Here is a 14,314-nt window from a genome sequence, read left to right on the forward strand (position 1 = left end):
AAGTATCAAAATCTATATCAGGCCAAAGGACGTTTTCACCTTGGGGGTGGTTGCCACCCCATCTCTGGGATGGAATTTTTTATACCAATTTGAACACAGTAATAGATAGAAAAACTAATTTTAAGTAAAAAGTGTCCTATACATTTTTTTTAAAAATTAATACTTTTAGAGTTATTCGCGACCGGAGGTACCCATTAGTTTTTCATAGAAAAGATCATCGTTTTTAATTGGTTATTCGCGAAAAACTCGAAAAAGCTTGTCAAACGCTCGAAATTAGAGAGTTTCACAGTCAAATATCGGGAAAACTACACGTTTTTCTTGAAAAATTTTTAAAGTAAAAAACCTTTTTTCTTTTTTTAAGAAACAAACTTTAGCATAAAAATTGAGCGAGTACCCTGGCGAGTACCTAAGGTTAAAGTTTCAAAAAAATATATTTCTATAAGTACCTATACTCAAGGAAGTTGATATTTCGAATGCTATATTGCTCTTACAAAGCTTTAGAAGTAACCGCATTTCCAGATCTCCTTCTCGCTTCCTTTTCGGCCACTCTCCAAGCTGAGCAAAGGGAATAGAAAAATGTTTTTATTGCATAAGAAAACATTTCGAAAGCCCCTATGACTAGGGGCCGGATTTATATGCATGAAAACAAGTCAGAAATGCACATATATATGCACAAAAAATATGGCAAAAAAGCATGAAGATATGCATGAAAAATTAAATAATGCACAAAAAATCATTGAAATTTTTTTAATTCAACATTTTCCCCAGCTAACATTCGTCATCTCATTTGTTGAACTTGAAAATGTGCTTGCATTATAAATTAATGCTGAATTGAACACCCCCGACGTTTTATAATTTATTTTTTTATTCTTTTCTTTTTCTTTTTGTTTTTTTTTCTATTTTTATTGTTTTCTTTAGTTCTGTTTCTATTTTATAATTTTTATTTTATTTGATTTATTATTTGTTTATCTTTATAATTTATCTTTGTTGACGAGTGGAAGTGTATAAACACAACACACAATAAAATATTATTATTATTATGGTCGGTGTTTCTTGTGAGAACCCCCCACCATAATAATAATAATATTTTATTGTATGTTGTGTTTATACACTTACACTCGTCAACAAAGATAAATTATAAAGACAAACAAATAATAAATCAAATAAAATAAAAATTATTATTATTATTATAAATAAAAATATAATTGTTGCAATTACAACCACTGGAAACTTGTTTTGGAATAAAAATGGTTTAAAAAGTTAATAAAATGGTAATCTTTCTTAAATATGCGCAAAAACCCCAAAAATGCACTATTTTCTTTGTTAGTTCGTGTAAATTATGGTTTTATTTTCAGCTGCATACAATATTTACGTAATGCATCCGGTCTCTACCTATGACTCTGTGAAGCATTTAGAAGACTTTTCAGATTTTTTAAGTGCATTGCATTGCATTTCTTATCTAGAGTCTAGAGTACCTTAGCAAGGACAATAGAAAGAGAAGGCAAGAAGCTTTTCAATCTTTCACTCTTAATATTTGCCTCGAAGACTTGTATTTGCTGGAGGCCTCTACTTGACTAAACCTGCTAATAACAATTTATGTTTGCACTGAATGTGTAAATAACACAATAGTAAAAATAATAAATATCATTTTAATAAATATTGTATTCCAACGTTTACCAATACCACTTATTCTATCGAAACCACACACCACCATTGATACTATTAAGACAGCAAAGAACTGCGCTCATGAAATACTAACTCCCAAACCACCCAACTTTGTCAGATTAGTACGGAAACCTTCCGAATTTAATTGTTCAATTAAATCATTTAGTAGATTTTTCGATACATAAGGCGGAATAATTGCAATAACGTAACCGCCGCCGCCAGCTCCAGTTAATTTTCCATTAAGCCCACTTGCTTTGAGTATACTACAAATTTTATCTATTGTCGGATGCGAGGCACCTAAAGATTCTAACATGCACTGATTTATGTGGGTGAGTTCCTGTGAACAGAGGCTTTTAGAATAATGACGACAAGCAAGTTCGCTTACCCCCAATCTCTGATACAAAATCGGATTGTTCACATCGTTAGTTATTTCTATTATACAGCTAACAGCGCTCTTAGCGATTAAATCCATCGTGGCCATTACTGAATCTATTACTGCTTTGTGATTTTGCATTAAAGCGATTACATTATTTAATATCTGTTTGGTCGACCGAGAAACCTCGGTGTTTATTAGTAACAATTGAAATTCGCAAGTTGACATCAGCTGCATGCCTTCACTTTTACGAAACATTACCATAGACCCGTAAGTGCAAATTGCATTGTCGATACCTAAAAATATTACACTAATTGTATATAATACACAAGAGCCTCATTACCTGATGGCAAACCGTGATTAATTTTCTCAATGCAATATGCCCATTTAGAAATTAAACTTTTTTCATCGTCAGAAAATGTTGTTAACTTTGCTGAGAGCAACTTAAAATGTTTATAATAGACGAAAGCTGCAGCAACCGTTACCGCAAACGATGCAGAACTACCGGTTCCAGCACCCAGGGTGAGATCAGACCCAAGTGTAACAGTAAATGGCTTCAACTCGTTTACGGAATGTAAAATACCAAATAGTAAATAAAAAATTCCTGTTAACGAAGCAAGTTGTTGCTCATTAAACTCGACTTTGCTATTGCTTTTAAGAAATGATTGTACACTTGTGACCACTTCTGCATGATCTAGTAAATCGGGTCCTAGGGTGATGGTTGAACCGTTGTCTTCTAATAGATTATTCATCCATTGTTGCAGAACCTGCGAAATCAAGTGTTTAGTTTCATTTTAAACTTAGTGGCCGGTTTGCTAACAAGCACACCGAGCATGTAGTATGATCCTGTACGAGGCTAAAGCTATTAATTAAAAATATTTGTTCCGATAAAGTGCCAAAATTGCATCAATCATGTTTTTTTTTTTGTAAAATTGGTATTCCAATTTAAAGAGTGAGTTTTTCCCATCGAAAATTAGTACAAATAGAACGACGTTAACTAAATACCTTGCATATACCCCAAAAAGCAATTAATAAATAATTAAAAATTAACTTTCATCTTTGTGTATAATACACAATTTTATTTTATAGTAGAAGCCATAAAAATCACTATAAAGCTTCTGAAAATTCTGTAGATATTTAATTTAAACGTCCAAAATAGCAAGCTTAGTCTCCCGTCGTTTCCATACAATATTGTATTCTGTTCTGAACTTCATTTTATAATGTGTTCCGCGTCCCATTTTTAATAAAAAATTACAGATGTGCTGGGAATGCACAATGATTTGTTTCACTTTATGTATCCGTGCGGTTAAAGTGATCACTTTATCTACCAACCTTTATGGTTAAAGAGCGACTCAACCTATTAAAATGTCAATTTAACCTCTGCTATAAAATAAAATTGCACATATTTTTTTAAATACATTAAATTTGAGTTTTTAAAACTGAAATCCCTACAGCTATGAAATAAAATAATTAAAAAAACAATTAAATAAGGGAGTTTAATTTAAAAAAAAATGAAGGCTTATTATTTTACACTGTATCTTATTGCATTTTCGAAACCTACATGAAAATCTACGTCGTTTGATACCAAATTTCCCTATACCATATAAAGGAATTTCCTGTATGCCTATGCCCAGGTTTTCTTTTTATTAACTCATGTTTTTTATGTTTCTTTTTAAGAAGGGGCGTGTCATATATTATATGAGACCTAAGTAGGCTTGGTAGCCTGCATTAGAAACAACTAGGATGTAAACACTTTCACTAAATTATAAAAGCCTTCGTTTAATTAATAAACCCCAAAAACATAACATAAACCAACAACATTGTCTGGGACTACGTTCAATTTGTCTATGAGCGACCACTTTCAGGACAGAGTCGACGATGTTCCAAAATGCTTGGAAAAACAGTTCAGCAATTCTGCAATTACAATTAGGACTGATTGAAAAAAATGTTTTGGTTCCAGGGGTTCAACCCCGACCCAAATTTTTGGGCCTGGGATTTTAGTAGCGAGGTAAAGTCACAAGTAAAATCACAAGATCCCAAACATCTTGGGAAAATCAAATAAAATACAGACCCATGTCGCCCAGACCTTCCATTTTCACTTTGCAACTGTCGTTTAACAAAACAATCAAGGTAATTACATCCTCATTAAAACAAAAATTATGTAAAAACATCAGTGCCATCTACAATATCAGAAACGTGACCTCAGTTTCATTTTGTTCAACCCCATAAATAAAACATGAAATCTTCATGCTAATCGAATCAACCCAAAATAGCGTTCATCCTGGAATTTGAGATTCCAAAATTGACAGCCCTAGTCGCCCCGATCGCCCATTTTCTTTACATAGATTCAAGGCCTTAGGATAAAACTAAGCTTCGAGTTCCGACAGCTAAATTCGCCATTATTTTAACTTAAAGATGATCTACTTTCAAATTTTTATTATTATCTCATTTGCCCTCAGTTAACCTACTTTACCATTTTCACAAAAACCATAAGTGTGTGCTTGCGATTACCGTAAAATTGACGCTGTACTCCAAATTAACTGCGGGAATATCAAAATGAATATTATCAGATGAAGGGCATTCATCGAAGTGAAGATATGTACGGAGTCCCAAACTAGCAGCGACAGCGAGCTTGTCATGTACAACGGAATGCTCACCGTACAGAATCACTTTGCCAGGCGCAGACACGTTGAAACACAAACCTACAACACTGAAATAAATCATGTTTTAACAAGATACAATTAATCACCAGGATTATTACAGCTTCTGTGCATTTTACTTTTGCTGCTGTGTCAGCCACTCTTGCGGAGTGTAAGTTTTTTGCGAAAACGCGTGTATACTTTGTAATTCTTCTTGTAACGCCGTATTGACAAGCCTAAATGAATGCGGTAACTATAGTGTACAAGTAATGCAAATACGAACCGATGACGGGCCAGCAGCGGTTTCCCTGTGAATTTTTCTGATACAATTATGCAAGAGAATTTTCCTCCACAGCCATCTGATTCATCCAGAACTTCCTGTAAATAAACATTACTATCAAGTGTAATTTAAGACTATTGGTGGGTTTATACAATTATTATCATTAGTTCACTATCACTAGATCATTATCATATATATAATAATAGTGGGTTGGGTTGGCCTTGGCTGAAACTCCGCCCACTCAAAAACAAATGGCAAAAAAAAAATATCCAATAGAAACAAAGGTATGGTTTCGTTGGTTAGTGACGCACAATAAACCTCTCATTCTATTGGCTATTTTTGATGCAATAAAATTCAAGAATAAATTGGGAAGTGTTTTATTAGTAGGTACCTAATCACATTTAATCACTTTTAAATTTAAAATGCTTAATATCTTCAACAGCTGGTGGAATATTAAATTGAACAAAATTGAAATAAATAAAAAATGCCAAAAAATGAAAACAAGAATAAATTGAAATAATTAAAGAAAATAAATCGGGATAATTCATTGGGGGGTGAAAAATTAATATCAGTGCAACGAAAAGAGCACATCCACTTAACGATGCGATTATTAACAGAGACCTGCCCATAGTTAGTAAGGTTTTATAATGTTTCCTAAAAGTTCTTAATAATAAACGATAATGTCCACTTTTTTTGGTATCACTTATGAGTTGTATTACATTATCATAACGTGGAAAAAACATTTCATTATTACAGCCCGGTCTGTATTCGCATATAATATAAAACAGAACTATATAAAACAATACTAAGGAAATAGTAGCGACCATTAACTCATCTTTGAGCAACAATGGTACCATACTAAATACGGATAAAATCAAAAACCAAAAGCACACGATAGGCTCTACAGGTAGATAAAGCATAACTGGTAAGGCGACCACCAAAATTGTTTTTTCGTGCACTTGAAAACTGAAAAGAAAAAATGCCAAAGATGAATTTATGAGCGCTATAACAAACTTCTTAACATTAGGCCTTAGAAATAAATCGATACTCGACGGCAGCACCGCGACAAACGTCGCAACAGTACAATACCTAAACATTTGCTCATTACCGATATACAGCTTAAGTTTATAAAAAACATTTAAAGTACACCAAACGTTCGCTACTTTATCTTCAAAAATTCCTCTGGCGACTGGAAACAGTCTGCGTAAAACGTCGAAAGTGCTCGACACATTAATTAAGAACGGCGCCCATATAACGGCAAAGGTCAGAATTACGGTCCCGGAAATTTTCGCTAATCTCGTGACTCCAACTAAAGCACTTTGTCCCGGTTTTGGTATGCAGGTGCTTAGCAGATAAACGAAGAATGGAATTGCGTGATACAACTCCATTTGTTTATAGTTTAACGCTAAACAGAAGCAAATTGAGCCAAGCACGGGACGCCGAGTGCACACAAATAAAATTGCATAAACCGCGAACGCTAACGAGACGCAATTGTATTGAAAATGACCGTGATCTATTAAAATCAGTCCGGGATACAACAAAGTGAGGAGTGTCCCAAGTGACGGCGTAATAAGTGATTTTTTCGGGTTTTTTTTGTAAACACTTTTAAAATATACCACAGCGGCAGGTATAAACAATAGTAGGTCCACAAGTAGAACCGTGTAACGCATGAATAGCTTGTGTTCTTCAGTCTCGTATCCTCTTGATTTTGTAAGTGACACATATTCAGGGTTAATGAATAACGAAACAACGCCGCAGAGATAACTATGATAAGCGGTCAAGGGGGGATAATCTAAACCCCAGTATTGTAGGTCATTAGTTGAAGTATTACGGTACCAATCTGTTATGGGTAAATTAACGGTAATTTCCATCCAGTGCCGCTGTGCTTCATAGTCGCCATACATTGGAGGCTTGCCCGCACCGGAATAAGGGTGTAAAGAAACTCCGCAACGAAGCAAAATGGCTGTTAGAATCCCCAAGCCATACAGTAAAAACTCACTTTTTGTGTTCATACTAAACTAAGACATGAAATGTGGCAAAATACTTATTGAGGTTAGGTTTAGGACGGGGTGTAACGTAGGCTTCCAAACGATTTTTGCAATATACTTACAACGTGTGTTGCCTGTAACTCTTTAGCAAGTTTATTTTTAAGGTGTTGTTCTGTGGAAACCATCACAAATAATTCACCTGTAATCTGTTGATTTAAATTTGCCGCTGAACAAAAAAAAGGAAACGAATACCGATCTCCAAGTGACCGTACGAATGAACTACCACAGACCATTAGAACTACTCACGATGCAGGTGCAGATGCAGTAAATGTATCCTGGGACTACCTTTCTCGATGGGGACTACTAGGTCTAAAAGCAAAAGCAGAGAATGAACAGGGCTAATGAGCTTTCCGTTAGTATCGCCCTTTTAAATCGCGCATACGTATATTGTATTATTTAGATAGTCGTTTTACTTACTATGATTAGCGTGATAATGGCCGTTTGCACCGACAAATTTAAGCGGAGCTTAGCTTAAAATCCATGGCAACAATTATTGAGACAATGGTTGCCATGGATTTTAAGGTATGCTTAAGCTAAGCTCCGCTTAAATTTGTCGGTGCAAACGGCCATTAATAAAAGACATTATTATTATTATTATTATACGTTTATGGGGGCTTTACGATAAGTCAAACAGATTCACTGGTTTGTTATCACTCCCGGTTTAGAATTATGATCAAGTCCTGATCCACAGTAAAACCTTGTAAATATAGATAGGTAACGGCGCCGGCGCCTCGAAATATTCCCCGCGTCATAGCCCAATATTGCAAGTTTAACAAATTATCTGTGGCTGACACAGGTACCACAGGCACATCTGCGCATGCGCGATTCCGCCCTCTTTTCATAAGTATATTATAATGCCTTTTATGTCTATAAATATACCGTGTGTCCCAGGTTGAACGCACCATAGGCAAACAGAAGTTAATGTATTTTTCGCGAAGGATCCACGAGGACTTTGATATGTATTTGAACTTAGCGTTCAACGTACGTTATTACGCTTGCCTGATGCCAGAAGGAAATTGGAGTAAATACGTTGAGCGCTAATTTCAAAGGCCTCGTGGATCCTTCGAGAAAAAATACATTGCAGTTTCCCGTACCAAATGTAGTTCCAAAATCTGTTCAGCCGTTTTAGCCGAAAATGAGAGTTTGACACACTTGCCACACTGTCCAAAACGTTTTCAGCTCTTCCTTTCATGTCTATGAATATGTATACCAAATTTGGTTCCAATCGGTTCAGCAGGAAATGAAAGTACAGACAGACAGACCGAGCGACATCCGAGATTTTATTTGATTCAGGTATCTGTAAAACAAGTATTTCCGTCAAAAAAGTGGGGGGTCGCTTTTTACGCCAATGCAGTACCCCCGTTACACTTAATAACGTACCGTGCCGGTGGTAAAAATGATAAGTAATCTTGAAGCTATTTCAGAACGACCTCTATACAGTTTTGAGGGTTTTCCAGAGCTTCAAGTTATTTTTGCTAGAAGATTCTATGCCGTTTTCAAGTTTTATACAGGCAACCCGCGTTATAAGCAGAATGGGTGTAGTGCTAAGAGTAAAAATAAGAGGAGAGAATCTTGCCTTAAAAGCGTCTTAAAAGGTTACGAGACGGAAATGGACATAAAGGAAGTTACAAGAGTGGGGGGAAACGCGTCATCATTGGCAGTGGCGTAATAAAACAAAAGCGACATAGTCTCTTCTGTTTTATGATCCGTCAAATCGACATACTGACCAGCGCAAAGAAAATAATATGATGATATGGCCGCGTGCTGTTGTTTCCCACCACCGTTATATTCTCTCCTCATATTTTTACTCGTAGGTATAGTGGCTCAAGTTAAGCGGCAAATTCAAATATAGCAAGGGCATTTTTGAAGACACTCTTCGACGCGCTTTTTTTGTGCATTTCTGTAACGCTTTTCTAAAAAAATAGGCATGTTTTGCTACTGTTAAGAGCCATAAAAAAATGTGAAAAGTACTTGAAATACCTTGCAAAGCACTTGAAGGTTTAAAACTTTCTTCCCAATGTATCGAACCCTATCCAAAAAGGCGGGTCGTATAGCTGCAAAGATCTTTACGTAAGTAACCAAAGCGATCTATACTCAAGGAGCAAACCGCAATGTAAAAACTTGCAATGGAATTTAGAGAACAAATTAGCGAAATCACTTTTTCCGCCGAGGACAAGTGAGAGTTGGTGAGAGCAGGAAGGACAAGAGAGTTTTGAAGAGGGCAGAAGAGATTTTGGAATAAGACGCACTGGAGATCACAAAAAAATGCAGAAGATTACAGTGGAGAACCGCAGAGAACGGGGGAAGGATGGAGAGTATAGAGGAGAGGGCAATACAGAAAAAGGCAAAAGTCGGAGAAACAGCAGAAGAGAGTGCGAGGCGATAGCAGACGATTAGAGGGCAAGAGAGAGATCATATGAGATTCAGGAAGTTTAGGATAGAGCAAATGAGAGTAAAAGAGAATGAAAGAGGGAGTAAACAAGGGATGGCAGTAGATAGAGAACAGAGTGAGGGAAGAAAAGAGTGAATACTCTTAAAGATTGTTAGGCGGCGCGGTGGTCCATCGAAACATCCTCAGTCGAAACGTTCCCTTCGCCGAAACGCGTCTCGTCCCCTAAAAAAATTGCAGTGGCTAGCACCGATACCAAAGAATATTACTCTTTGCCGATACTGTACTTATACCCACACCCTATTACAGTTAAAAACTATTACCGCGATAACGTAATATACTGATAAGCAACAGCCATCAGCTGCGACAATTTGCACAATGGGAACATTTCCAATTGCCGCGATTCATTGAGGATTCACAAGTGAGAATTCCATCGCAATTATCGCAAAGTAATGAGCTCATATGCGCACAAAACATTCCAGCAGATGCGCATTTTTGTGTAAAAAAACGGAGGCGCACCCTCGTCCTTTTCTTTGTAGGGCACAAACCCACTGAAATGTAACAATAATAACTAATAAACAGAATTCTGGATTGTTTCTGCATTTTAATTGACTCTTATTAATTAGGTATAAGTAAATTTGAAATCAATGATGAACATAATAATTTAACTACTCAACATATCCCACAACAAAAAGATCTGTAGCAATTTAATTGCCATTTACAAGGTCACATATATTACCTTTTCCCTCGATAATATCGTCAAAATTTTCCTCCAGCTCCAACAGTTGACGATTGGCCTTCTTTCCCATTTTGCCCTCTTTGCTGAGATCAGATTCCAGTTTTAATATCGATACAGATTCTCTTAAAATACATAATGCCTCATGCACACTCCGATAATTCGGCTGATTTTCTTTTGCTAAGAGAATAGTGCTCAAAAATAATTCGTAAAGGATAACACCTACAATATGAGCTTTTCAGTACCTAATAAAACCATAATAGCGGCAATACTAACCTCTGGTGCGGGTATGGCCGGGCTGAATAATGTTTAACGTTTGCAAAACATCATTAGCAAACTGAATCGCTCTACCGTACTGCTTCTGTAAACGACAATGCTGAATTAAACAAGATTTTATAATTACAAAGTACGCATTTCTCGGATGCAATACTGACTTGTATTTTACAAGGAGTTCTTCACCCGTTAAGTTTTGGTCAATTTCTCTTTGTAAGGTGGTAAATATTGTTTTAACTTCAAGATAGGTGCGACAATTTGCACAATGGGAACATTTCCAATTGCCGCGATTCATTGGGGATTCACAAGTGAGAATTCCATCGCAATTATCGCAAAGTAATGAGCTCATATGCGTCCCCATTTCTAGAGGATCAGAGCATCTTTTGCACTGACATTGGAAATATTTACTGTCGAGTAAAAATTCGTTACGTACAAGAGTAGGCCATAGAGAGTAGGTGTAACTTGAAAATAATTCTTCGCCATCACGAATAGTCGTGCTGGCGTATACTGTTACTCTGAAGCTTTCGCTGTCGATAGAGTGCATGGTGTTGGATACACAGTTGTGCGACAAAATCGCCAATTTAGGATATAGGCATCTGATAGGATACCCACATTTAGCGTAAGCCTCAAAGGCGTTGCATTCTAATATACCGCAGACCGCATGTATTAATTCTTCAGTAAAAATTCCCAACTTACATGGCCCACGAATATACTTTACGATATTAACTTCGTTAAATTTCCAGATGGGCTGCGTGCATCGGGCCAAGTTATGGGACTCCATCATTTCCACTTCACGACTCCATCGCTCATTGTTCCGCAACTTTGCCAAAAGAACTCTTAAATAATTCAAAAGTAGTGACTTGAGATTCATCGAGATAAGCCTATACCTTATTGGCATTATGCATTCGTATTGTAGACATGGATTTGCCGGCCCTTGAAAAGGCACCTTTGCTCTTGTAAATACAATGCATTCTGCTTCCTTATGCGTAGAAATAGTTTCACAAGTTCTCCCGCAAACAGGCCACTTACAGGAGGTGCAAACGGTAGAGCAATCGACTGGAATGTGGCATCCTAAACATACTGGGGGTCCATCTGTAAATTTATATTTATTTAAAGTGAAACAAACCACTTGATTTATCTACAAAAGATTGGTAGGTATAGTTACTTTTTCGAATCCTAGTCAGTCCCACCTTTACTTTACAGTACAGGGAACATAGGGCAATGCAATCCTTATGGGAGTTTTTAGTGCGGTGATGCGATTTATAGAGACTACATTTGGCATCGTTGTTGACCATACAACCCTGTACTGTAAGGTGAAAGGTGAGATAGACTATAGTTATTACACTTATATTTCCTTTTCTTCTTCTGTATTTAGAACCACGACTGATTTATTTATCTCTCTCTCCCTTTCAATATACATATTTTTAAGTTCATTCCACTAATTGTTTTATTTTCTTAGTTTAGGGTGGGGTTAAGTGATAGAGCAGTTCTAGGGTGTCTCACCACAGAACTGAACTTCGCCCTGTTAGATTATGGAACATTAATTTCATTTAATTTTAATTATTTAGTTTATTATCTACTTGAATGTTTATATTTTTTTTTCGTTCTGTACCTCTACTTCCAGTAATCTAATAAAGGTCACTTATTATTATTATTATACTTATAGTACACCATCTTTGGGAATTTGGATTTATTTTAAGACAATAAGAAAGAACTACCTTCCTTAAAAGCATATTCAATATATAAAATATGTTTATGGAGGCCGATCCATTCTCCGAAGAGCATAAATCAAGTATGGCCGTGAATCGATGTTCCGCATATCGCATCAGTAAAAAAAAGTTAATTCTCAATCATAGCCTACGTTGGCAAAATAAGCTCCCACCTGATTTAGGTCCAATAGCAAATGGTGTCTCCGAAAATATTTCATCCCCAGGTTTATAATGAGAGTTCGCGACTGCATAGCGACCAACTGTATCATTGCGATGAATTTGAAAGCTCTGTAATTGAGTATACACAAGTAATTTACTAATTAATGCTATAAAGAACGTATACCTACATGATTTGTATTAGAGCATTGCATGTTGTTAAAAAAAACCCAAGAGAACAACTCTTCTCTAGTAGCGATTCTAATTATAGCAACAAAAGCGCGGACAGGAGGCCAACATTATTAATACACCAACTACACTACTTCGAAACAGAAATTTGTTTGAATTTTTTAATCCAAAAAAAAACAAGAGAAACCTCTCTGATAGGTATATAATATAAGAGGGGTTTTTTCAGAGTATATGCTTGTAGGCATTTGACTACTGGAAAAAACCCATAATCTTCGAATCGCAGATTTTCCATTATTCGCATTTACCTCGTGTACGTCTATTTTAGTGTGATGGCTACAAAGAATACAAACTCCAGTAGTCAAAATGCCCAAAATGTTGACCTATAGTCCAATTTCGTTGGGTAAATTTCATCTTTAACTATATAGCCACCCCTATGGGTCATTTGAAATTGCAACTGTAAAAAATCGTGAAACACATCAATTATAAGTTGGGGGGGGGGGGGACATTTCTACGTCAAAATCCACCCCTAAAACAGCATTTTATTTTTTCTTCGCTAGAAATGTAAGGTAAAATCGGGTAAAATACAGAGCTCGACAACTTTTCAAATAAGGTGTCATTAATTTCTTTACTCTTATATAATTGCCGAGGAACAAATTAAAGAAGAAATGCAAATAAAGTGTTTTCCCGAGAAATTTTGGTGCAGTCGATTTTTGATAAAAAAGGAAGGTTATACACTGCCTTTTTTTGAGCCCCGGAAAAAAATGGTCTCAGAGATCGACCCGGGAAAAAAATTTTCTTATAGAATGTGGCCTGTAGAATCCATAATTTCAAACAGTTAGAAGGACTAGTTCAAAAGTTACAGCCCTTTGAATTTTCTTTCGAAATTGGTATATCTAGTCCATAACTTTTGATTGAGAAGTCCGATCGAAAAAGTACGAATTGTTTTGGATTCTACGCACCAAAATTAATAAGAAAAAGTGTGGCTCTCAAACGAGACACGTTGAACTCTCAGCCAAATGATCGGGTCGTAAAAGTCAAGTTTCGGAATTTGAGAATTTATAGACTAAGGACTTAAGATTTCAAAAATAAGCTGATTACTGAAATGTCGTCACAAAACTAAACACTTTTCCAATCAAATGCGATGTCACAACTAATCAATATAATAAAATTTGCCTATAGGTACTATAGGTATTACCTTAATTGCTAGCCAGTAATGAAATATAGTCATATACATTTTAATAGGTTTGAATGAGTAGCCTAAGTTCCCCTTTAACCATGAGGGTAGATAAAGTGATCACTTTAACCGCAAGGTTAGATAAAAAGTGAAACAGATGATTATGCATTCTAATAACATTCCGTTCTTATTTCAAATGGGCCGCGGAGCACGAGATACAATGACGTTCAGAACATATACGGAAACGACCGCGACAGCTGAACTTAAGCCAGTTACTATTTATTTTTTATTGGTGAAGTTAAAAAGGGGCGTTAAAGGCCTTAAAAAACGGTCAAACGGTGTGCGTTTAGGTAACAAAGACTTCGATGGATTTCTAGAAAACATACAGAAGAATAAATTAATACAAAACGGATAATGCGCAGACAATAAAACGGGAACGCAGACCGAAAGATTGTTAAGATAGTTTTGAAAATCAAATCGGCGGGTCTAAATTGATAACGTAGATCCTCAAAATATGGGCAGCTCTCAAAAGAATGGCCTTTTCGAACTTTCTTTCTTTCTTTAATTCCATTTCGATTACATTAAGTAATATTGGATTGCCTTATAGTGATCATACAAATAAGTGTAAAAAGACAGGGAGACAGATCGCAGTACATTAACAGTAACAAACAAACATTAAAAAT

At 36.0% G+C, this 14,314-nt stretch overlaps 3 protein-coding genes across 5 annotated transcripts; all 3 read right to left on the reverse strand.

The window, feature by feature from the left end:
• Positions 1-1,629: 1,629 nt before the first annotated feature.
• Positions 1,630-7,198, reverse strand: LOC116168296 (mevalonate kinase). 2 transcript variants are annotated; one of them, XM_031484028.1, is made up of 7 exons: positions 7,145-7,198; positions 4,961-5,055; positions 4,788-4,913; positions 4,550-4,740; positions 2,382-2,805; positions 2,051-2,334; positions 1,630-2,002 (listed from the first exon to the last, which is right to left on the reverse strand). In XM_031484028.1, exons 3-7 carry the CDS (start codon positions 4,810-4,812, stop codon positions 1,745-1,747), a joined length of 1,182 nt encoding a protein of 393 aa, XP_031339888.1. In that variant the 5' UTR covers positions 4,813-4,913; positions 4,961-5,055; positions 7,145-7,198; the 3' UTR covers positions 1,630-1,744. The 2 variants fall into 2 exon arrangements, with proteins under 2 accessions (XP_031339888.1, XP_031339889.1); XM_031484029.1 differs by lacking the exon at positions 7,145-7,198 and adding an exon at positions 6,957-6,977.
• Positions 5,197-7,034, reverse strand: LOC116168295 (dolichyl pyrophosphate Man9GlcNAc2 alpha-1,3-glucosyltransferase). Its single transcript, XM_031484027.1, has one exon. It carries the CDS (start codon positions 6,967-6,969, stop codon positions 5,359-5,361), a length of 1,611 nt encoding a protein of 536 aa, XP_031339887.1. The 5' UTR covers positions 6,970-7,034; the 3' UTR covers positions 5,197-5,358.
• Positions 7,199-10,213: 3,015 nt separating the features above from the next.
• On the reverse strand, positions 10,214-13,130 carry LOC116168297 (SET domain-containing protein SmydA-8-like). 2 transcript variants are annotated; one of them, XM_031484030.1, is made up of 6 exons: positions 12,460-13,130; positions 12,286-12,400; positions 11,291-11,495; positions 10,565-11,239; positions 10,407-10,506; positions 10,214-10,352 (listed from the first exon to the last, which is right to left on the reverse strand). In XM_031484030.1, the coding sequence occupies exons 1-5, from the start codon at positions 12,481-12,483 to the stop codon at positions 10,440-10,442; spliced, it is 1,086 nt and encodes a 361-aa protein (XP_031339890.1). In that variant the 5' UTR covers positions 12,484-13,130; the 3' UTR covers positions 10,214-10,352; positions 10,407-10,439. The 2 variants fall into 2 exon arrangements, with proteins under 2 accessions (XP_031339890.1, XP_031339892.1); XM_031484032.1 differs by having other exon boundaries at positions 10,407-10,491; positions 12,460-13,129.
• Positions 13,131-14,314: the final 1,184 nt, after the last annotated feature.

This window comes from Photinus pyralis, unplaced genomic scaffold (assembly GCF_008802855.1).
Source record: "Photinus pyralis isolate 1611_PpyrPB1 unplaced genomic scaffold, Ppyr1.3 Ppyr1.4_LG4, whole genome shotgun sequence".
In the NCBI taxonomy this organism is placed as follows: domain Eukaryota; kingdom Metazoa; phylum Arthropoda; class Insecta; order Coleoptera; family Lampyridae; genus Photinus; species Photinus pyralis.